Source organism: Helicoverpa zea, chromosome 1 (assembly GCF_022581195.2).
Source record: "Helicoverpa zea isolate HzStark_Cry1AcR chromosome 1, ilHelZeax1.1, whole genome shotgun sequence".
Lineage (NCBI taxonomy): Eukaryota > Metazoa > Arthropoda > Insecta > Lepidoptera > Noctuidae > Helicoverpa > Helicoverpa zea.
In genome coordinates this window covers 2,869,721-2,890,155 of record NC_061452.1, presented here as the reverse complement: position 1 = coordinate 2,890,155, position 20,435 = coordinate 2,869,721, and the positions used below count along the sequence as shown (strand labels likewise).

The 20,435-nt window shown below is 34.3% G+C and overlaps 1 protein-coding gene across 1 annotated transcript; it reads left to right on the top strand.

Annotated features, from left to right (window-relative positions):
* Positions 1–6,189: 6,189 nt before the first annotated feature.
* Positions 6,190–17,151, top strand: LOC124634216 (protein white-like). Its single transcript, XM_047169662.1, has 12 exons — positions 6,190–6,395; positions 6,919–7,045; positions 7,483–7,531; positions 7,748–7,925; positions 9,900–10,049; positions 10,358–10,596; positions 12,064–12,231; positions 13,081–13,186; positions 13,732–13,956; positions 14,401–14,536; positions 15,403–15,609; positions 16,933–17,151. The coding sequence occupies exons 1-12, from the start codon at positions 6,381–6,383 to the stop codon at positions 17,112–17,114; spliced, it is 1,782 nt and encodes a 593-aa protein (XP_047025618.1). The 5' UTR covers positions 6,190–6,380; the 3' UTR covers positions 17,115–17,151.
* Positions 17,152–20,435: the final 3,284 nt, after the last annotated feature.

Sequence of the window (20,435 nt, the reverse complement as noted above, 5' to 3'; positions counted from 1 at the left end):
TGGGAATAACAGTTGATGCAAAGCTACAGTGGGGCTCGCATATATCTAGCCTCGCGGGAAGGCTTAGTTCTGCTGCCTACGCCGTCAGAAAAGTAAGACAATTCACTGACGTAGACACAGCTCGATTAGTCTATTTTAGTTACTTTCATTGCGTTATGTCCTATGGTATTCTACTGTGGGGCAAAGCTGCAGATATCGAAAACATTTTCGTACTACAGAAACGAGCCGTTCGTGCAATATATCAGTTAGGTAGCAAGCATTCCTTAAGGGAGCTTTTCAAAGAAATAGGTATCCTTACTGTGGCATCTCAATTCATCCTTGCTAACATACTATATATTAGGCAGAATATTCATCTCTACACTAAGAAAAGTGATGTCCACAGTATCAACATTCCTAGTGTTGCATTCCAAGCATAAACTGTGCGTACCCATTCACAGGCTTCACAAGGTGCATGGAACATTTAAGGGGCTAGGTATACGATTTTATAATAAACTTCCTCAGTCGTTACTAGAATTGCCATTTGATAAATTTAAAGTCCAAGTCAAATCTATTCTGTCGAAGAAAGCCTACTATACTGTAAATGATTACATAAACGATAAGAGTAGTTGGTCCTCATGTTAAACACCGGACAGCTTCAAGTTATCATTGATAGTTGATGTGATTTACTTTTATTTTATACGTGACATTTTCCATTTTGTATGTATACTGACAGATTACCACCATCGTACTGTTTTCACGATGAGTTGTTTCGCAATTTTGTAAATGGTTTACTAGCGACTGTAAAACTATTAGTATTAACTGTTTTCTTGTTATGTGGTTGCAAATCGTCATGCTCCCTTAGACGGTATTGCTTGCGGTAGCGTCGGTGGTCGGGTTGCCTCCCTCCCTCAAAAATGTGCGAGGGGGGCGATGGCTGATCCTCGCGTTATGCTCGTGAACGGGTGCTGCTTGTGGTACCAGGTCGTCTTGCTGACTACATAATTATTTTCTTGACCCGTAGTATAATGTGTATGACTTTTGATTTGAACAGTAGTCCTAGTTCACCGTTTTCACTGTTTATGTTGTAAATTAGTTTTTTTTTTATATATATATAAAACACGTCGTATACCTATAATACCTATTTTCACTGAATGGAGGCATTATGTTCTCTCTTTTTTTTTCCAAATTATTATTATTTTTTTTTTTTTTGTAGCTGCTTGAGTAATAGGTATGGGAAAGGTGTGTACTAGCTAACATGATTACATGTTTACTTGTTTGTGTGTTTTTTTTTTACAAATTTATGTGTATAATTTTGAGTGATATTTTTATTTATTTTTTTTTGTATACGGTTCTTCAAACCATACAGACAGAATTGTGTTGCTGGGGAGTTTGTTCCACCACTTCTTCTTCCCAGCAAAAACACATAGGAAGTGGTGAAGGGCGGGCGTTTTGGGGGCTGTCTTTTGTAGATTTGACGTTCAAAAAGTGCTGATTTTCAGCCTAATTTGAATAAATGACTTTTGATTTTGATTTTGATTTTGATTACTAATTAGCCAGATGTTTTCTGAAAGACAAGTAGTATTACAGCTACCATTTGAGCTAAAACTTAGCCAAACTGAAAGACTTCACTCGCACTTTAGACTCAAGGCTTATTTTAGATATGCAACTTAGATAAATAAAAGCTTATGTCATTTTAAACACGACCTAAGTTTACCTACCTTAAATCACATTCTTGTTAGACTCTTTTGAACCATCCGGACACACGGAAAAGTTTTATCACATAGAAGGGATACGCTACGAGGCAAAAAAGTTGGAACCCTACAAAACCTGTTTACCTTTGAGACGATGGATTAACATTAACTAGAAGAACTTAGATAAATAGACAGGAGGCGGTTATCTTAATGTGGGCGCGATAAGTAGAGTGTATGCCGACGGCGACATGACACTTTTTTGACTACAGTTTGCTTACCTGTGGAGTCTAGATAAGTACAGTCACGAGCATGTACAAAGTAAAATTCAATAGCGATTTTCTCCATTATTTTGGGAGCCGCAATGTTATATGGGACTCATCTAAAAGAATAGGTAAACCAGACATGTATGTGTCATGGAGAAATCACTTTTAAATTTTGCTAAAGATGGATGTTTTTTTCTAATAATTGTTCTTTGAAGTAATAGTCCATGGAACTGCTCATTAATTGACCAATTGATAGACGTAGCACGGGTAGATCATTACGTGTAGTGTAAGGTCGGTTAACTATCAAGCTTCCTCTTCAAGGCTCAACAGTTTTTATTTTACTAGAAAACCCTAACCCCAACTAGAATCAAACTTAGTTATATTTTTTACGTATGTAAGTGCTTGTAAAGGCCTAAATGAAATAAATGATTTGATGGAAAATCGTTCAGTGCATTGTCTAATATAGTCTGAGACTCATGCATGCTAAGGCACGATAAATCATGATGGTCCCTATAACAATTACTCATCGAAATTACTTCATTGGTCAAGCCGTTGACAAATGAGATGTCGCCGGTGGTTTTGACAAATGGGCAAAGCGTAGGCGTTGCGATCTTTTCCAAAATGATCGATGTGGTGTCGATATCCGATTAATGACGCCGATTTAAATGTATCGAGATAAAAGGCTGGATTTTTTCGAAGTACTTCTTTTAGGAAGTAGAGTGAAAAAAATATTGCACTCCACTATTGAATTGAATTGAGCAGAACAGTGTCAATTGATTTAGACACGAGTTTTCTACATTCTGCTTACTAATAAGCTAGTTTAGGAGGTCAGTTAATCTACACTATGCTTTTTTTATATAAAATCAAAACTTGATGAGACGAGCGCCTACCAATAATAAAATATCAATCTCATACTTAGGGATGATTTGCGCTACAACCTAACTTATCTGCCTGCTCAACCCTAACTTTTACATCGTGCAACATAGGTATCAATAAATCTCCCAAAAGGTATTGGGAATAACAATAGTTAGGCCAAATCAGTTTTAATATTACCTACGTTTCACAATTGTATATCGACATAAATAGCTAAATAATAAGCTGCCGGTTGAAAGATTACCACTTGGTCTATTTCTGAATCTAACATAATATATCATTAGCGTAACATTTAAAAGACTTAAGTTCTCCAATTCTAATAAAGGCTAATTCTGTATTATGAGGTTTTAAGAATTATTTCGACGTTATGTATCTAATCTTGAATAGGAAGTTAATAAATTGGTATTAGATCCATCACAGATAAAATGATAAGGTTGTTATTCAAAAATAAAAGCTTAAAAATAAAATTATAAATGTCAACTTGGTTTTATCTTTTAAACAATAAAGTCTATGCATCGTAATTCACTGAACTGTCTGATGTCGACAAAAATTATAGCCAATTGTAACATACCTACTCGTCGATGATTATTGCATGGAAAAAAACAATGGGATCCTGAGGATAGAAGCCTTAATGCAATTGCTAGACCACGTAAAAGACATCGCGGAAAAAGGTGTAATTTGTTCACTATTATCAAATTATGAAGTCATGTATAATCAAAAGCTCAATAAATGATAAAAAACAAACAATAAGATAAAAGAAATACTTACATCTTGATCTGTACATCTTTATTTGTCTCCCTGTCAAGTCGATAATACAAATTAACTGCTCGCCCGTGGACACTTCACAAAAACTAAATGAGCACTTATAAATGTTTTTATTGCAATCCAAACCTTTTTTATATGAACTTCTTATGTTACACGTAACATGACAATGCCTTTTATGTTCCAAAGGTTATTAAAGGCTCAGCATGAATGTTTATTTAACTGATTATCAATTAATTTCTTGTGAACTTGTTATAAGGATATGATATTTTACTTTCAGTGGCTAAAAGATATGTAATATTGAAATAATTTTAAAATCGGGCCCGTAGCTACTGAGAATTTCTATTCATTCTACACTTCTAGGCTTCTAAAAAAATGACAAGAATTAGCGCCTTACAGAAAAAAATAGCAAGGTATTTAAGACACTTAAGAAAAAGTAACCGCACAACTTTACTCGTCATTGGCTAACACAAAAATGTGAAGCGTGAAAAAAGTAAAAAAAGTAACTGCTCTTCCTAATTTTGTACAATAACACTTAGTGTACTTTCTTAATCTCTCTTGTTTTGATGTTTGTAGATAAATACTTACAAATTGCCTCGTCATGTCGCAAGACCAACACTAAAATTGAACAATCTCCAAAAGGCCTGTGCGCCCAACACGCGAGATGATGCGTATGTAATTATGATGGCACGGCTAAGGTTGTAACATTTTTTACATCCATCAATCAACCATGGGTAATTGTTGACCAACAAACCTTTATAGGTTCTTGAACCGTACCAGTTTTTTAATTTGTGAACAAGTATATCACATTGCGAGCTCTGTGGTGCCCATCTAACTTACTGGATAGTATAAGAGTAATGGGTAGGAACTTACCACAACTAATAGGTATCATAAGACTATTAGGCGTCTAGCAAATTTTAGAAAACTCTGACACCAGGACTTGATGGGTAATTAAACCTGCAGCTCATTCGATAAAAAAAAGAATAAGACTTATTCCACATGTATCATATCGCTCGATCACTCCATCTTGCTGAAGACCGCACCACACAAATTTTGCCAAAGGTGATCTTAAATCTCAAAGGTAAAACAACGTGAGATAGGAATTTGGATGGCTGTTAACGTTATTTTAAATTAAATTACTATAATTAATTTAATTATTTTGACTTACGTCGAAATATATTTCCCATGCATTGAGGTCAAATGAACTCCTCAGTTTTAATAGAAACAAATAAGTACCAATATGTGATAATCTTAGTTCAAAAACAAATTATGTATGCATTTTAATATCAACGTGTTTGGGCAAAGATTAAGGGCGATGTTTGATATTGAAATCTTCTTTCTCCTGCCCTGTTCCCAAATTTTACTTGGGGTCGGCGCAATATGTCATTTTCTTCCATTTTCCCCTGTTACTCGTCATACTGACACTCACTCCCTTCCTATTCATATCATCTTTCAGGCAATCCATCCATCTTTTCTTAGGTCTTCCTCTTCCTCTCGCATCCATCTACATTCATACTTAGCACACACTTTGTTGCATGCGTATCATCCCTCCTCATTACATGTTTGATATTGAAATACATAATTAAAATTTCGATTATGAACGATAAGTCAGAAGTCGGTGAATAACGGTTATATTGATTAATTAATAACAATATTTTTGAGATGATTAAGTATTTTTAGATGCATCTTTAGATCAACATCTAAATGCATTGCTTATCTTTTTATTAAAAGGTCGCATGTATCATTTACAACTGTTTTTGCTATGTATCAGTTTCAGGATCTAGACTCTAGATCAAGTGTTATTATTTCTTAATTATTATCTAGGTCACTAGGTGGATAGGACAAGTTTCACGAACTTTGATAATCATTATTTTTTCCTATTTAGAAGGAAAATACTAAGCTGCTGGGTTAAAGTTATCAACATAGGAAAATCAGCATTTCGCCATTTCTCCAATTCTATAATCCCAATGTATAATGTTTTGTTAAAACAAGAAATACATGAACCGTTTTGAATTTCAGTTTGTTAAAATATGGCATGTATGCAACGAAAGGCCTTCACTTTTGCATAGCCAATGTTTGAAAAACAAACGTGTGACTGATAAGAACCAAAAAAGAAAAAAGCAGTACTTGTCCGTAAAAAAAATAGTACATATATACATATTGTACATACATCCCATCATATATTCGTATGTCATCTCAAAGTTCGAGAGAACGCAATTAAATAGTGCAATAGTGCGATTCTAATTACCTCATTATTTCACATTATAATCTAACTAAACTGGAAATTAGTAGATTAGATTAGGTAACTAGACATCTTACTATACTTATTATAAAATATTAGCTGTTACTCGCGGTTTTACCCGCGACCCGTGGGAGCTACTGCCCGCACCGGGATAAAATATAGCCTATGTTACTCGCAGATAATATAGCTTTCTAATGGTGAAAGAATATTTAAAATCGGTCCAGTAGTTTTTGAGTTTATCCATTACAACCAAACAAACAAACAATCAAAGTTTTCCTCTTTATAATATTAGTATAGATATAGGTACCTGGTACGGTACATGTATATCTTTGTCAGAGGCCAAGTCAGTTGTCTACAGCCAAGTCTCGACAAATAAAGCAAGATGTCTTATTTTTATCTTATTTATCTGTTTGTAGAATGATTCCTCTGTTTACTGCACTCGTGTCGTTCATTTCAATGTGTTTCACGCTAATTGTTGCAACCATTTTGTGGTTAGATTCTACAATTATGTTACTTAATTAAAATTTCTTTGTGATTATTCAGTGTTTTTAGTTCCTATTTGGGAGTGAAATGGAGTTGAACTTGGTATGTTAGTGTTTTTTTAATTTAATTGTGATTTTTTATTAGCAAGTATTTGTACCTATTTAAGTTTGGTAGTTGATTAAATGATGTATCTTGTTTAACAACATTGTTATATAAATCGGTATCTTTAATCGATAATCGGGTCGGTTTTAATCAATGTCTGCAACCTAACGAAACTACCAATATCCAAAGAGATGCATTTACTAACTGTGGACTTCTATAACCGGTCCATCCGTTCTTATGAGACTACGCAGAGTTTTAGAGTTTGAACTTGACGTAATTTATATGGGCTCATACGTCACTAATCGCAAAACAACGGCTAATAGATCAGTTATAGAAATCCACCTTACGTGTCTGCGATCTGCGTTTACACTTACACAATCTTTCACAAAAACAAAACACTAACCAAAGTTTATTGAACTTTAAAAGTGGTAATGAGTGCAATACACATTTTTATCTTTTTAACTAAATCCTATGTCATTAATTTGTCACGTAAAATGTAGAACATCAGCCGTGTTGTTTGCAGTATGATAAAGAGCCCGTGGAAAATGACGTGGTCATCAGAATTAAAGGGCTCAAGGTTTGGACGCCTGAGGAAAAGTCCTGGTGGAGACGGAAACCTACCAAGAGTAGGAGTGTTATTCTTAATAATGGTAACTAATTAATTTGTATAATTAATAGTATAATTAATTTAAGCCATTTCTATGCCTTTTGAAAACTCATTATATTGTTGTGATAGTTGAAATATTTGACACTTTTCCACTTAAGACTTGAATATAAGTAAAAATAGTAAGACTCTGGATAAGTCTGTACCTAAGTGAAATGAACTTTGAAAATTTATAATTGAGACTGTTTTATGAATTGAATGTTTAAAATACATTTATATACAAATTTACTATTCTACTTCTAATACTATATTTACAAACTAAATTACTTAATACGTACAATCAGGAATAAAAATAAAAAAGGGAATAGAAAATAACAAAAAATTGAGAGACTGCCTTCTTCCCTATATTGGGTTACTGATATAGATAAAGGATAATGTTTATGAAAGTTCCTATATCTTACAAATTAAGTATATTTTCTATAGTTTCAGGATCAATAAGACAAGGGGAATTTGCTGCTATTATCGGACCAAGGTAAATATAATAACAAAATTAAGTTTTTATCTTCAATTAGCTTGTTTCCCTAAATATGTAGGTATGGAATGTAGGTACATAAATATTTAATAAAAACTTAACCTTCCTTCGGGTTCAGTGTAGTTGTCAAAAAAGTCACAAAAGTTAAAAAGATACCTATATTTATAATTCACTTCCCATTCAACTTAAAGCTTACCTATTTACTCAAATTTTCAGCGGTGCCGGAAAAACAACGTTCCTAGTATCTTTGGCGGGAAAATGTACGCTACCGTCAGAGGGTTCAGTGACCTTATGGGCGCGAAATGTTAAAGCGTGCGAGGGCGCCGTGGAGATCGTACCTCAACATGAAACCTTCATGGACGGCCTCAGCGTCATGGAGCATTTGGTGTTTATGGTCAGTTAGACTTTATGATAGCTTCCTTATTTGAATGTCGGGATATTTGAAATGAGGGAAATGTCAAAGTCAAAGTCAAAGTCAAAATCATTTATTAAAATAGGCTAATACGATTAGCACTTTTTAACGTCAACATTTTACAAGAATGACAGCACCCCCAAAACGCCCCCCTTTCACCACTTCCTAGTGTTATGGCTGGAAAGAAGAAGCGGTGAAGAACAAACTTCCCAGCAACACAGCTGTCTATTACAATTTAATTATTATTAATTTATTTTACAGTTATACAATTCAATTTTATTTATTATTAATTTAAAACACCGAATAATACAAAATAAAATAAAGCACTTTTGTTCCACTTCAGAGCTGCCATCTGCGTTTATCTGTGAAATAATCATTAACATTATAATATGCCTTTTTAACAAGAATGTCTTTAATTTTATTTTTAAAAGAACTGTCCGTTAATTCCAACAGATGAACCGGAATTCTGTTATAAATGCGTACACAAAGCCCCACAAATGAACCGTGTACCTTATGTAAACGATAATTAGGTGCGGTTAACTTGTGTTTATTTCTAGTATTAAAATGATGTACGTCGCTGTTTTTACTATATGAATCTAGGTTTTGCCTTACGTATATTATATTGGCATAAATGTATTGAGACGCCACAGTCAGAATACCAATATCCTTAAACCTTTCCTTAAGGGAGACTCTAGCACCAAGTTTGTATATAGCACGGACAGCGCGCTTCTGTAGTACGAAAACATTCTCGATATCGGCAGCATTGCCCCACATAAGAATTCCGTAGGACATGATGCAGTGAAAATAGCTAAAGTACACTAAACGCGCCGTGGCTACATCGGTGAGAGCTCTTACTTTCCTGACAGCGTACGCAGCAGAGCTTAATTTACCCGTGATGCCAGTTATATGCTCACCCCATTGAATTTTGGAGTCTACTGTTATCCCTAGAAAAGTCGTAGCATGTACCGTTTCAAGTTCCTCATTGTTCAAAATTACACCGGGACCGAGATTTTTTACATTGGGCAAAGCAAATTTAATACATTTTGTTTTCTTCGTATTCAAAACTAAATTATTGGCTGTAAACCATTGCGTTACTAGTGAAAGACAAGAATTCACGTCATCAAAATCTACTCTATTCCTATCAACTTTAAAAATTAGAGACGTGTCATCAGCAAACAATACTACATCACACAATGATTTTAAATAATATGGCAAGTCATTAATGTATACAAGAAACAAAAATGGACCTAAAATCGACCCTTGCGGTACGCCCAAACGAACGGGTAGATTGGAAGATTTGACACCATTAACGTCAACACATTGCATTCTACCGCTTAAATATGAGCTAATAACACTAAGTGCGCTGTCTCTAATACCATAGTACTTTAGCTTCTGGGTAAGCGTTTCATGTTGGACGCAGTCGAACGCCTTGGAAAGATCACAGAACACCCCGATAGCATTCTGTGACTTCTCCCACGCACTGAATATATGTTTCAGTAGAGCAACTCCGGCATCCGTTAGTGGTAATGTTAGGGTGGAAGCCGGTTTTTGTGACGAAATGATTGGTGGGTACGATTTCAGCGCGATTTCAGCGCTTTTGGGCATTTTTGTAAACTGATTTTGACAAAAAGGTGATTTCACTAATAAACACTTGTTCGTACGTTTTGATCACCATGAAGTCACTGAAAATATAGCACTCACCAAAATATTATATCCAGATAAAATGTCTTGTCACTTAGTAAAAATATTATAACTTTACTGCCTACTTGGCTGTCAATTTGTACATTTTTGTAGGTACATTCAGAATATATTGCGAATAAGTGTAATCTAAGCTAGATAATGGTAATGGTAACATTGACTAATGAATCTGAAATTGATGCAGTTTATCGATGTCCTAGTTTTGCGAAAATTTTAACAGAAAAACCTGATTATTTGTGAGATTAAAATGATTTTCAGACAGAAATGAAAATAGGCAGTTGTAAGGACTTACGGAACAAAGCAAGGCTGTATGGTTTGGTGGAGGAGTTCAAGTTGAAGCCTCATGTCAACACTCCTGTTGGTGGACTGTCAGGAGGTGAAAGGAGACTGCTTTCACTGGCCACCACGGTAAGAAAATTATAAGAAACGAAAATTGTTCTGTAAAATTCAGAATATAATTTACTGTGTTAGTTGCATATTAATTAAACTTTCGTTCGGAGCATCATTCAATAATATGAACAAATCTACCTGATTGTAAGAAATAACGTGATGAAAAAGGCCATATATTTGATACCCACCTATAGTTTTGTATCTTCAAAGGATGCTCCATCATTTGTTTTATTCATTTAAACAAGGTGTAAAACGAGGCGCCAATTACCTGCTAAGATATCACCTGATTTTCCAAGATACATTACTAAAAGCCTCTTCAATTCCAGCTTCTATCAGACCCTCAAATCTTAATCTGCGATGAGCCCACAACTGGCCTTGACAGTTACAACGCACTCCTCGTGGTAGCCGTTCTGAAGAAGCTGTCGACCACCGGCAGGATCGTCATTTGTTCCGTGCACCAGCCCTCCTGTGACCTGTTTAAGGAGTTCAGCTCTGTGTTACTGATGGCTGAGGGAAGACTGCTGTTCCATGGGACCCAGGATGAGTGTAGTAATGCGTTTGAGAGGTATGTTTTGGTCAGCTTGGTTTCTTGTATGTGTTTAGAATTTGATTGCTTATAATATATTAACGGTGACATAAGCAGCATAATTATAATCGAAAGTTCATTGCTTAAACTACTTTTTGCCCATATTAACATTGAGGTACTATTGTGCCAAGTGAATAAAAGGTAATAAACAGCATTTAGGTACTGTTAAGTGAAAAGCTAGTCCAAGTTCGAGGTGATTTAGGGAAATAACAAATATTGCACAACAAAGTTATGAATAGGTGAAATATCGTACTAGATTTACATATTAAAAGTTGACCCCACTTTGATGACTACTCATTCTAAGAATTTCAAATACATAACTAGACACTCCTAAGAAATCGTGATAGCAAAATTGTCAGATAACTAAAAAAATAAAAATAGGTAACTAATTTACCGCACTAAAAATTGTCTTTTTCGCTCATGAATATTAAATAAATTGTAAAAAAAGCGACTACCATTAAAGGAATTCTGGTTATAACCGCCTACCGATCCGAAAAGGCCAGAATTATCAAATAAATTATACAAAAATTTGTTTCGTCATTCCTGAGACAGATAATGGACCAGATTGTTATATTTCATCTTTATTACGTTATGTCATTATTAGTTTGGATTCGGTTGTTATTTAGACATTATTGTTGTTCACATACGCATTTATTATAAGTTTACAACAATAAATATCTATGGGCTTAATTTTATTTGGTTTAGGAAAGTTAAGGCTCTTATTTTGACTCAACCGTGTAACTTGAAATGACAACGAAATTAAGTAATGACTTTGTCTTCATCGAATTATAAGCATAATAAAAAGTCTGAATATACACAATTTGAAGCTTTAAAAACTAGTCAAAGTTTAAACCGGACAACAACAACGTTTGCGGAATGCTAACATTTATAGTTTTCCATAAAATCAAAATTAAACTTCACTTTATAAGAATTACGATCGTTTCGACCATTAGACGTTCAATAGTTAGTCTACAAATCCATTGTTTACTTGTCTGCATGCAAATTCACGACGAATTTATTGCAAAAACATAGCTTTTAAGAATATAAGGAAAGACACTTGTGGAAATTTTAATGCATTTATATTATAATATTATTTGTAAAACATGATAATTACCGAGCTCCTGGTGCGATGTTGGTCGTAAATTAATCAGTCCAATGTTTATGATCAGCATAAAGAACACAAGTATAATTAGCCCGTTGTTCTTATTTATAAAAATCTAAATATCAAATAGGAGTGTCCAATAAAATTAATGGAATTATTGAGCTGCATGTCAATTTAAAGATATAAATAATAGACAAATTACGTATCTTCTACATATTTTTAGTCGCTTTTATCTTTTAATTAAAAAAAAATAAATTAATGCACTGCGTTGTTTTGAAATTGACAGGATTTTAAAATTCAATTTGTTACAGTTTAAAACTTACTGATAAAAGTCTCATTTCCAGCATAGGCCTTCGGTGTCCGCTAAACTACAATCCGGCAGAATTCTACATAAGAGCGGTGTCAAACTCCAACATGAACGTTGAAAAACTGGTAGAATTATCCCAAAACCGGTTGGCAGTTGACGTAGACACCCCATCACGACCCGATTTGGTACATAACTATAATAGACCGTAAGTATCTTGAGCTATAAAGATGGGCCGATTGAGATTTTGTTTCCATAAAGGTCATATGTGTATGAAGGTTTTGTATGTGGGCCTTCTTATTTATGGTCAAACCATAGACAATGTTGATGATCGGTTAAAGCGTTTGTTAGATATTTAAATGCTAATAGGTACGTTAATGGTAAAGTTGCGACTTTTAGAACAAACTTAGGTTTCATATACTTTACTTCATGAAATAACAAAAAAACTGGACGATGTTAAGTAAAACAGCAGTGAAATCGCATACTTACATACCTACACGTAAATAATATTCAATGTGTTAGATACAATATCAGTCTAGCAAGACTAAGTTATTACCTTGGACTGAATTCCAGAATTCTAAATTAGTACTAAAATTCTTTTGGAATACATACCGATCGAGATATTTCCACACCTGTTTCGTATGTAAATGATATAATATTTCTGGCTTTTTGATACATTAGAACATCCTCTTATAGTAAGATCCATCTTGCTTATCAACTTTGATGTTTCACATTACTTAAAATTTAATTAAATGCCGCTTAAAATGTGCATGTATTAACTTCTGAGATATACCTTCAAACTACCTTATTTTTTAATGTCGCATGTCTTTTAAGTGACAGTCAAAGTCAAATTCAGGAAAGATTTCGAATAAAAGTCACTATAAACAAAATAAATTTACTTTAGCTACGCTTTACAAGAACAAGTATTTTATGTTTCACACTAAACAAAATAATTTTCATTAAAATCGTCAGAAAAAATATTAAGAAACCATTAACTTCTCAATCTTCTTCACGAACTTTTTTTAAATTTATTTTAATTTTATCTTATATATTACAGCATCCAAAGGAATTGGTTTAAACAGGTTTATTTATTGTTATGGAGGCTGTCTCTGTCACTGAAGAGAGAAATAAAGAACCAACTAATACAGCTGGTTATATCCGTGGTAAGTTGTCTAGCGTAGTTAAATATAAATATAATAAAAAGCTAGGTTCAAGGTCTTACAGTTACACATCGAATTTACTAGACAAAACAAGAACTTTGCACCTGTTTAGCATAGAAACTATTTAATTAATTAATTAAAAATAGATAAAATGTTAAATTATCTTCTTTAAAATATGCATAGCTGTCTGTTGTTTTGATTCTGCACACAAATCATGTAGGTACTTTTAAGAATATTTTGTGGCTTCCTCATACAAAGAACGAATGAGTGTTAATCACCAGGTTTGCTCAAGGCAGCGATTTCAAACTTTTTAAGTACATAATCTATAAATTAGGTACAGTTTCTTTTAGCGTTTGCAATTCATATTCTTTTCTGTTGCGCATAAATTCAAATGTAAAGCTTCAATAGTTAAAACTCATAGTGTGGTGTTTCTTTCTAAAACAAAATATAGATACCAAAATATTCATCAATTACCTTTTTGTTATCTCGTCAAATTCCCCGAACAATAGGTGTCAGTGGCTCTAATGCAAAATTTGTAAACTCCATAGGTAGCGACATCCCTAGTCCTCTGCGTAGCCTACGGAGGAGCGTCAGGTACCACCCAGCTGGGAGTCCAAGCGATGCGCGGCTTCCTCTGGCTGATCACCAGCGAGGTGTCCTTCGGGGTCTCCTACAGCGCCCTCTATGCGTTCGAGTACGAAATATCCTTGTTCAAGAGAGAAGCCGGGGTTTATAAGTGTTCGGCTTATTTTGTGTCTAGGTTACTGAGTTTTGTAAGTATTTTGGCTTTAAGTGTACCTTTGCGTTCTTTTTAACGAGAAGCATGGTCTAAATAGAGTTAGTAGTGTAGGTAGTAACATTATCATAAGGTAGGTACCTATTACGTGCAACCTCTGATATTATAAGTCTGAAATAGCTGAGATGTACCAAGGACCTCTTACTAACGCCTAGAATCTTTTTCGATATCCTAAATACCAGGTCACCTTCAGAAAAAAGATATTGCACTGTAGTGTAGGTACCAATATAGAGTAGCTGTTTGCTGAAGAAGTAAAAACAGCAACTAGCGTGTCTAAGATATTTGCTGGGTACCTCAATTTAAATTCAAATACTCGTTTGAGTTGATCGCCAGAGGCAAAATATTTACTGTCTGACTGAACTTGTCAATCTTTTGCAGTTACCATGTCACTTACTTACTTCTTATTCATATTATTCCACAGGTGCCTCGCTGTATAATATGGCCAATCACGTTGGTCTCCATTTCTACTTTAGCAGTAGATCTTCCGAACTACATTTTGACAGCTACGGAGTTCACCGTCCTTTTGATTCTTAGCTCTGTACCTGCTGTTGCCTACGGTAAGTTAATGTTATTAATGCCCTGATTATATTTTTAAACTCCTTGTCGCTCCTCATTCAGCTGCATCCGGTTAGACTGGAAGCCGACACCAATATAGTTGGGAAAAAGCTATGCATATGATGATGAATATGTACCTAAACCCCCATCGTCTCAAAATCGGGTAAAAATGGACGTATAATGGGTGTATCTTCGATTTGTAAGATGCACTTAACTGACTATGAATGAACAATGCATTGCAGTAACAATACGACCCAGTTCCCTTAATTGAACATCACTATAGAGGTCTTATGCAAATAGGCAAATAGTAGGTACAACGTAGTTTGGTTACACCTACTACTATATTCTATACGCCTACTGGTTTGTATGGTGTGCTAAACACCATAAGATCAATGACTGGTTTAACTTGAAGTGACAACTGACATCTTGAGGCCCATAACTTTTTTTTACATTTCACCTGACGCACGATTTTTTTCTTTCGCGTACTAGATACATGTTATTATAATCCCTTGGCCTCAATCGGGCATTAACCTTTTAGACTTGACCATATGATAAAAAGTAATTAACGGCAGCATTATTTTTAAAATATTTACTGAAGGAGCTTTCATGCATCTAGGAGTTGCAGATGACCAGTGCATTAGGTGCAACAACTTATTTTTTATTCCAAAAGCTCGGTTTCCGAAAACCATGTCTTTCTAGTCATCCATAGCAGCTTCTATTTTTTTGAATCGGCTCTCACGTCGCTCTTATAATTACAGAAAAAGACAATGTAGGTTCGTAGGTAAGCTTAACTAACAGTCAAACCTGTTTCAGTCCTTAAGACTGTAATTTTTCTACTGAAAACTAAACTTCAACGAATTTCTCTCAGGTCTTGGCATGGCAGCCCTCTTCACTTCCACGGGCATCATAGGCGACGTGATGCCTTGCGTAGACCTGCCACTGCTGCTCATGTCAGGAGCATTCCTGAGGCTATCATCCTTACCACCTTGGATCTATCCTGTGAAGTACATATCGCACTTCTACTATGCTATGGATTCGATCAGCAATATTTATTGGAGGCAGATTGACTTTATTGGTGAGTAACTAACAGTTTAAGATTCAGGGCAATTCCCAATATTCTATCTCTATTAAATAAATCAAAAGATAGATAGAATATTGGAAACTGAAGTTAAAGAAGGAGCCTAAGCTAATCAATGTCGCATTTTCTTTTAATTTTAAAGTACGTATGCGACTGTAGTTTTATTTTGTACTGCATTTGATGTTACAAAATAAACAACTGAATTTTTATTACTTCCATGTTGGAGATCTATTAACATGACTTGTCCTTCACCTCTTTTAATCAACTTTAGAGCACAAAGCGGCTATTTTATTAAAAATAAACCGTACAATTCCAATCTTCAACTTTGTCTCCATTGAAGCGCTTCTTAGAACTAAGATTAATGGTAAGAGATACAACTGGCCGTAATAAATTATATGAACCTTTTATATCACAAAAAGCATTTTATAAAATGCTTACACTAAACATTACACTAAACAGTGGGATGATGAATAGAAGACCCACAGTTTAGTATACTAAACTGTGGGTCACTGTTTAGTGTAATGGCGTCTTCGGCCGATTTCGGCCACGGCGGCTGTTCTCACTTAACGACATCAGCCAGCTGCGCAGGACATATTATAGTGCACAAGCATTTGCGCAGACAATGGTGGACTACCTATTCCTTCACTCTCATAACCCGATGGGACGGCAATCCGAACGACCGGAAAGAGTTTAGTGTAGTGTAGTATTAGAATAAGTACATATACACGTAAAAGACCATGGTCTATCATGTTCAGTTAGCTATAAATAATAACTACATATAAATCATAATAAACACCAAACATTAAATATCATAATTCAATATTTTCCCATGCCACAAACGGATGCCTACAACAAGCTATTAAAATGATTACAAAGAATTTGATTTACTATAATATATTTTTCTAAGACTAGTGCGTTAGGTACTGAATTAGCATAATAGAGATGAAGCCTATTATGTAAACTAGTTTTGTGCTTTTCTGAAATAGGTTCGTAGAACTAATATTTGAATTCTATTTCGATTCAAAAAAATATTTTTCTTCTTTAGGCTTTATTCAAAACGTGTACGTTTTTCTTTGTCACCATTTTCTTCGCGAATGCATAATGCACTTGGTGTTTGGCATCCTCAACTTCACTTTTTGTTTTAAGCCAGCTAACTAAACACAATAAGAAATATCTACCAGAACACTTCACTGAAAAATATTCAAAACTATGTTCACTGAAAAATATTTAAATGACAGATCAGAGTAATACAATCAAAATTATACGCTAAAACATTGCAATAAAAAAATTATATGTACTAACCTAGTTCTTGTGTTTCAGATTGTCCATCAAATGAAACTTCAACTTGCATAAAAGACGGCGCAGGAGTGCTCTTAGAAAATGGTTACGTCAATGATTTCATATTCCAAGATTCTATAGGTTTTGCCTTCATAACAATGTTCTGGTGTCTAATCGGGTACTTAGGATTGAAGAGAGAAGAAAAGAAAGGCTATGCTTATTGAAATAAGGTTTTATTTAAAATTAAAGTTATAGTTACCACCTTTTTCGTTTAATTCTAATCTTGCATTCGAGATGGATAAATGATTTCTTCAAAGGGTTTGTATAAAAATATAGTTTTGTACCACGCTTATTATAGACAACTCGCTTACCATATATTACCATATAACAGTACAAATTATTACTACAAAATAAAATAAATAAAAATGTAAAACACTTGAATTTAGGCCTGGCTAATATTATTTTTGCGACGTCTACGAATTATTTAGTCTTATAATGAAAAATAAGTGAATAATGCACGATTATACAATATTCAGTTTTAATGATTGCAAATTGACACTAAAATAACAAAAGCCAGGTCAAGTATTAGGTCGTTTATAAAACTTGTTGATACAAGGAAGTGCTTTAGATTATAACATTATCATAGTAAACCATTTTATACAGAGGTAATTTCCTATAGATACATTGAGCTCTTACACCGTAATACAAATTAAATTACCCTAAAAAAATACACTAAGCATTTTATTGATTAAAGATAATAATCATAATACAGCAAAAGTTACACACAAAATCAATTATTTACAAGTTACGAAATACAGCATAACTCGGGTACCATAACTAAAAAAGCTGCGTCCGGTTTTTTTCCTTTCCCTAATTTTAACCAACGTGAATCACTGGCCGGTTCTATTAACCATGTAGGTTTTAGTTTTTATCTCTATCCCACGCGGCCGGCCTTGTATTCAAAGAAATAGCCTAATTTAAAGGAGATGGCCAAAAAAACACCCAGAGTCGACAGGAACTTCATATGTATGATTGGATTCAGTATAATTTGTGGATTTTAAAAAGTATTTCAAATCATCTAAAAACCATGGGGTTCTCTTTTTATAACGTTTTTTCGATCAAGATTTTAGTTCACAAAAAAGTTTACTTTTACTGTTTGATGTTCGTTAGAAGTTGAATGCAGACTCGTGATTGGACCGTTTTACATTGCTAAGTCATTTGTTATATTTGACAATGTCACATGGCGCGATTTTCAAAGACAATTTCTCCAAAAACATTTCATAGCCAGTTGTGAAGGTTGCATGGAACTGCGAAACCTCTCCAAGTAGGTAAGGTCGGTGCTTAATCGTATCTGGAGTGGTTAAATACAAGACCTTTTAATCACCAGGCCAACTCTGAAACTATGGGGTTATTACTAGTGGCTTGTATAATGTTAGTTTACTTTGCTTTTTTATGTCCCTTGATGTTAATAATCTTTAAAATCAACATATATTCAACATAATCTGTTTTTGCGATAATATGAAATAGCTCCTATACCCCATGGATTTCAGTCTGGATTTTTTGGCACCATCAAAGGTCTATCATAAAGAACCTATTGGTAACCATTTCATTGCTGTCGATTCTGGGTTTTTTTTTCTATGAAAATTTGGCCATCTCCTTTAGAAAACTTTGTTTTATTTTTAGGAAGAAGATTTGTCCTCACCTGTGAAGCTCACTCACCATATTAAGACCATTACTCAGACCATATTAAGAATATCAGGCTCCATAATTGAGCTAAAGAATTTTTATTATGCAAAGAGTGGCTATAGGTACAGTCAGCACCAAAAGTCGATGAACAGAATCAACATGACAAAACACCTGTTCACAATAAAATGCCATAAGTTATAGTCGCAACTAGGAAACAAAATAGACTGTACACCAGAAACTTACAAAAGTCGTTAAACACGAGTATTTCAAAAGTATCTGTGCACTAGTATTCCTAAAGTCGCTGTACACCATCAATCCAAATGTCGCTGAACATCATTGTATCAAAAGTCACTAAACAGCAGTAAATACAAAATTAGGTCAACAAAGTATATTTTTAATGTTGCCGTGTGTTAATGTACTTTTGACGCTTATGTTGTTCAGCTACTTTTGGGACAGTACTTGCTTGACCTTAATAATGTATGTTAACACGTTAGTATCTATTTCAATAATTTTAATAATTATTTTGGAAATACACTCTTTTGCAAAAAAAGCGGGCACCTATGCGAAATCTTAGTTTTAAGGACTTTACGTGTATTTCAAAGGGTTTTAATGATTGTAGTATGTTTCTAGCATCAAAAGGGTTAGCCAAGCATGCGTGAGAGTGTATTCTAAATTTGAATTTTGTACAATTGCTAAGAAATTGGTTAAACCTTGTTTTGGACTAATTGCTGGCAGAAAGTTCGTCGGTGTTTTGAAAAGTTTTTGAAGTGATTTTCAGAAAACTGATAATGCAGTCTTAATTAATGTACCTTTTTGTTAGATCAAAACATTTTTGAAAAACTATGCGTATTTGATACAATTTTCACCTGCTCTAAATGGGCTATACTGATGATTGATGGCAATGTTAAGAGTTTCGGTATTTTAGTGTAAAGCGTTCTTCTGTTTAGGTATTATACCCACGTGTTTTAAAATATCGCTTTTTCATAATTAAACACTATTTAGAGGAGTATCAGTACATTGGGCTGCGACAAAACCAATTTAAAGTAAGCAGTGCCGATCACAAGTCGTCTCCTTTCGGACTTTAACATTTTTTAAAATCTTGAAATTCTACAAAATACAGAAAATAGCGCATAGACTGTGAGCACGAGGTCTTAAGGTCTCGTAATCACTGATTTATTTTCAAACAACCTCGTCTCTTGGGAAACTCCGTAGACCTCCGAAGATCTATGAGTCTGAGCGTTTAAATAGCGTGTTTTCATCCCACTGACATTTTATTAAATAAACTTGCCTGCACCGAGATTTCCTAGCATCTACAGCACTTTCCTGCTTAAATCATAACAATAATTGGCTATCTGTTCATTTCTTAAGAAACATATCACAAAAAGCATTTTATACTAAACTGTGGGTCTTCTATTCATCATCCCACTGTTTAGTGTAATGGCGTCTTCGGCCGATTTCGGCCACGGCGGCTGTTCTCACTTAACGAGATCAGCCAGCTGCGCAGGACATATTAAAGTGCACAAGCATTTGCGCAGACACAGGTGCACTACCTATTCCTTCACTCTCATAACCCGATGGGACGGCAGTCCGAACGACCGGAAAGAGTTTAGTGTAGTGTAGTATTAGAATAAGTACATATACACGTAAAAGACCATGGTCTATCATGGTTAGTTAGCTATAAATAATAACTATAAATCATGATAAACACCTGACATTAAATATCAATAATTCAATATTTTCCCATGCCACAAACGGATGCCTACAACAAGCTATTAAAATGATTACAAAGAATTTGATTTACTATAATATATTTTTCTAAGACTAGTGCGTTAGGTACTGAATTAGCATAATAGAGATGA

Bases quoted from the DNA above. Each gene is read 5' to 3' on its own strand.
- LOC124634216 (XM_047169662.1), top strand. The intron at 10,050-10,357 runs GTAAGAAAATTA...CTTCAATTCCAG, and splicing joins TGCTTTCACTGGCCACCACG to CTTCTATCAGACCCTCAAAT. The intron at 13,187-13,731 runs GTAAGTTGTCTA...TAAACTCCATAG, and splicing joins TACAGCTGGTTATATCCGTG to GTAGCGACATCCCTAGTCCT.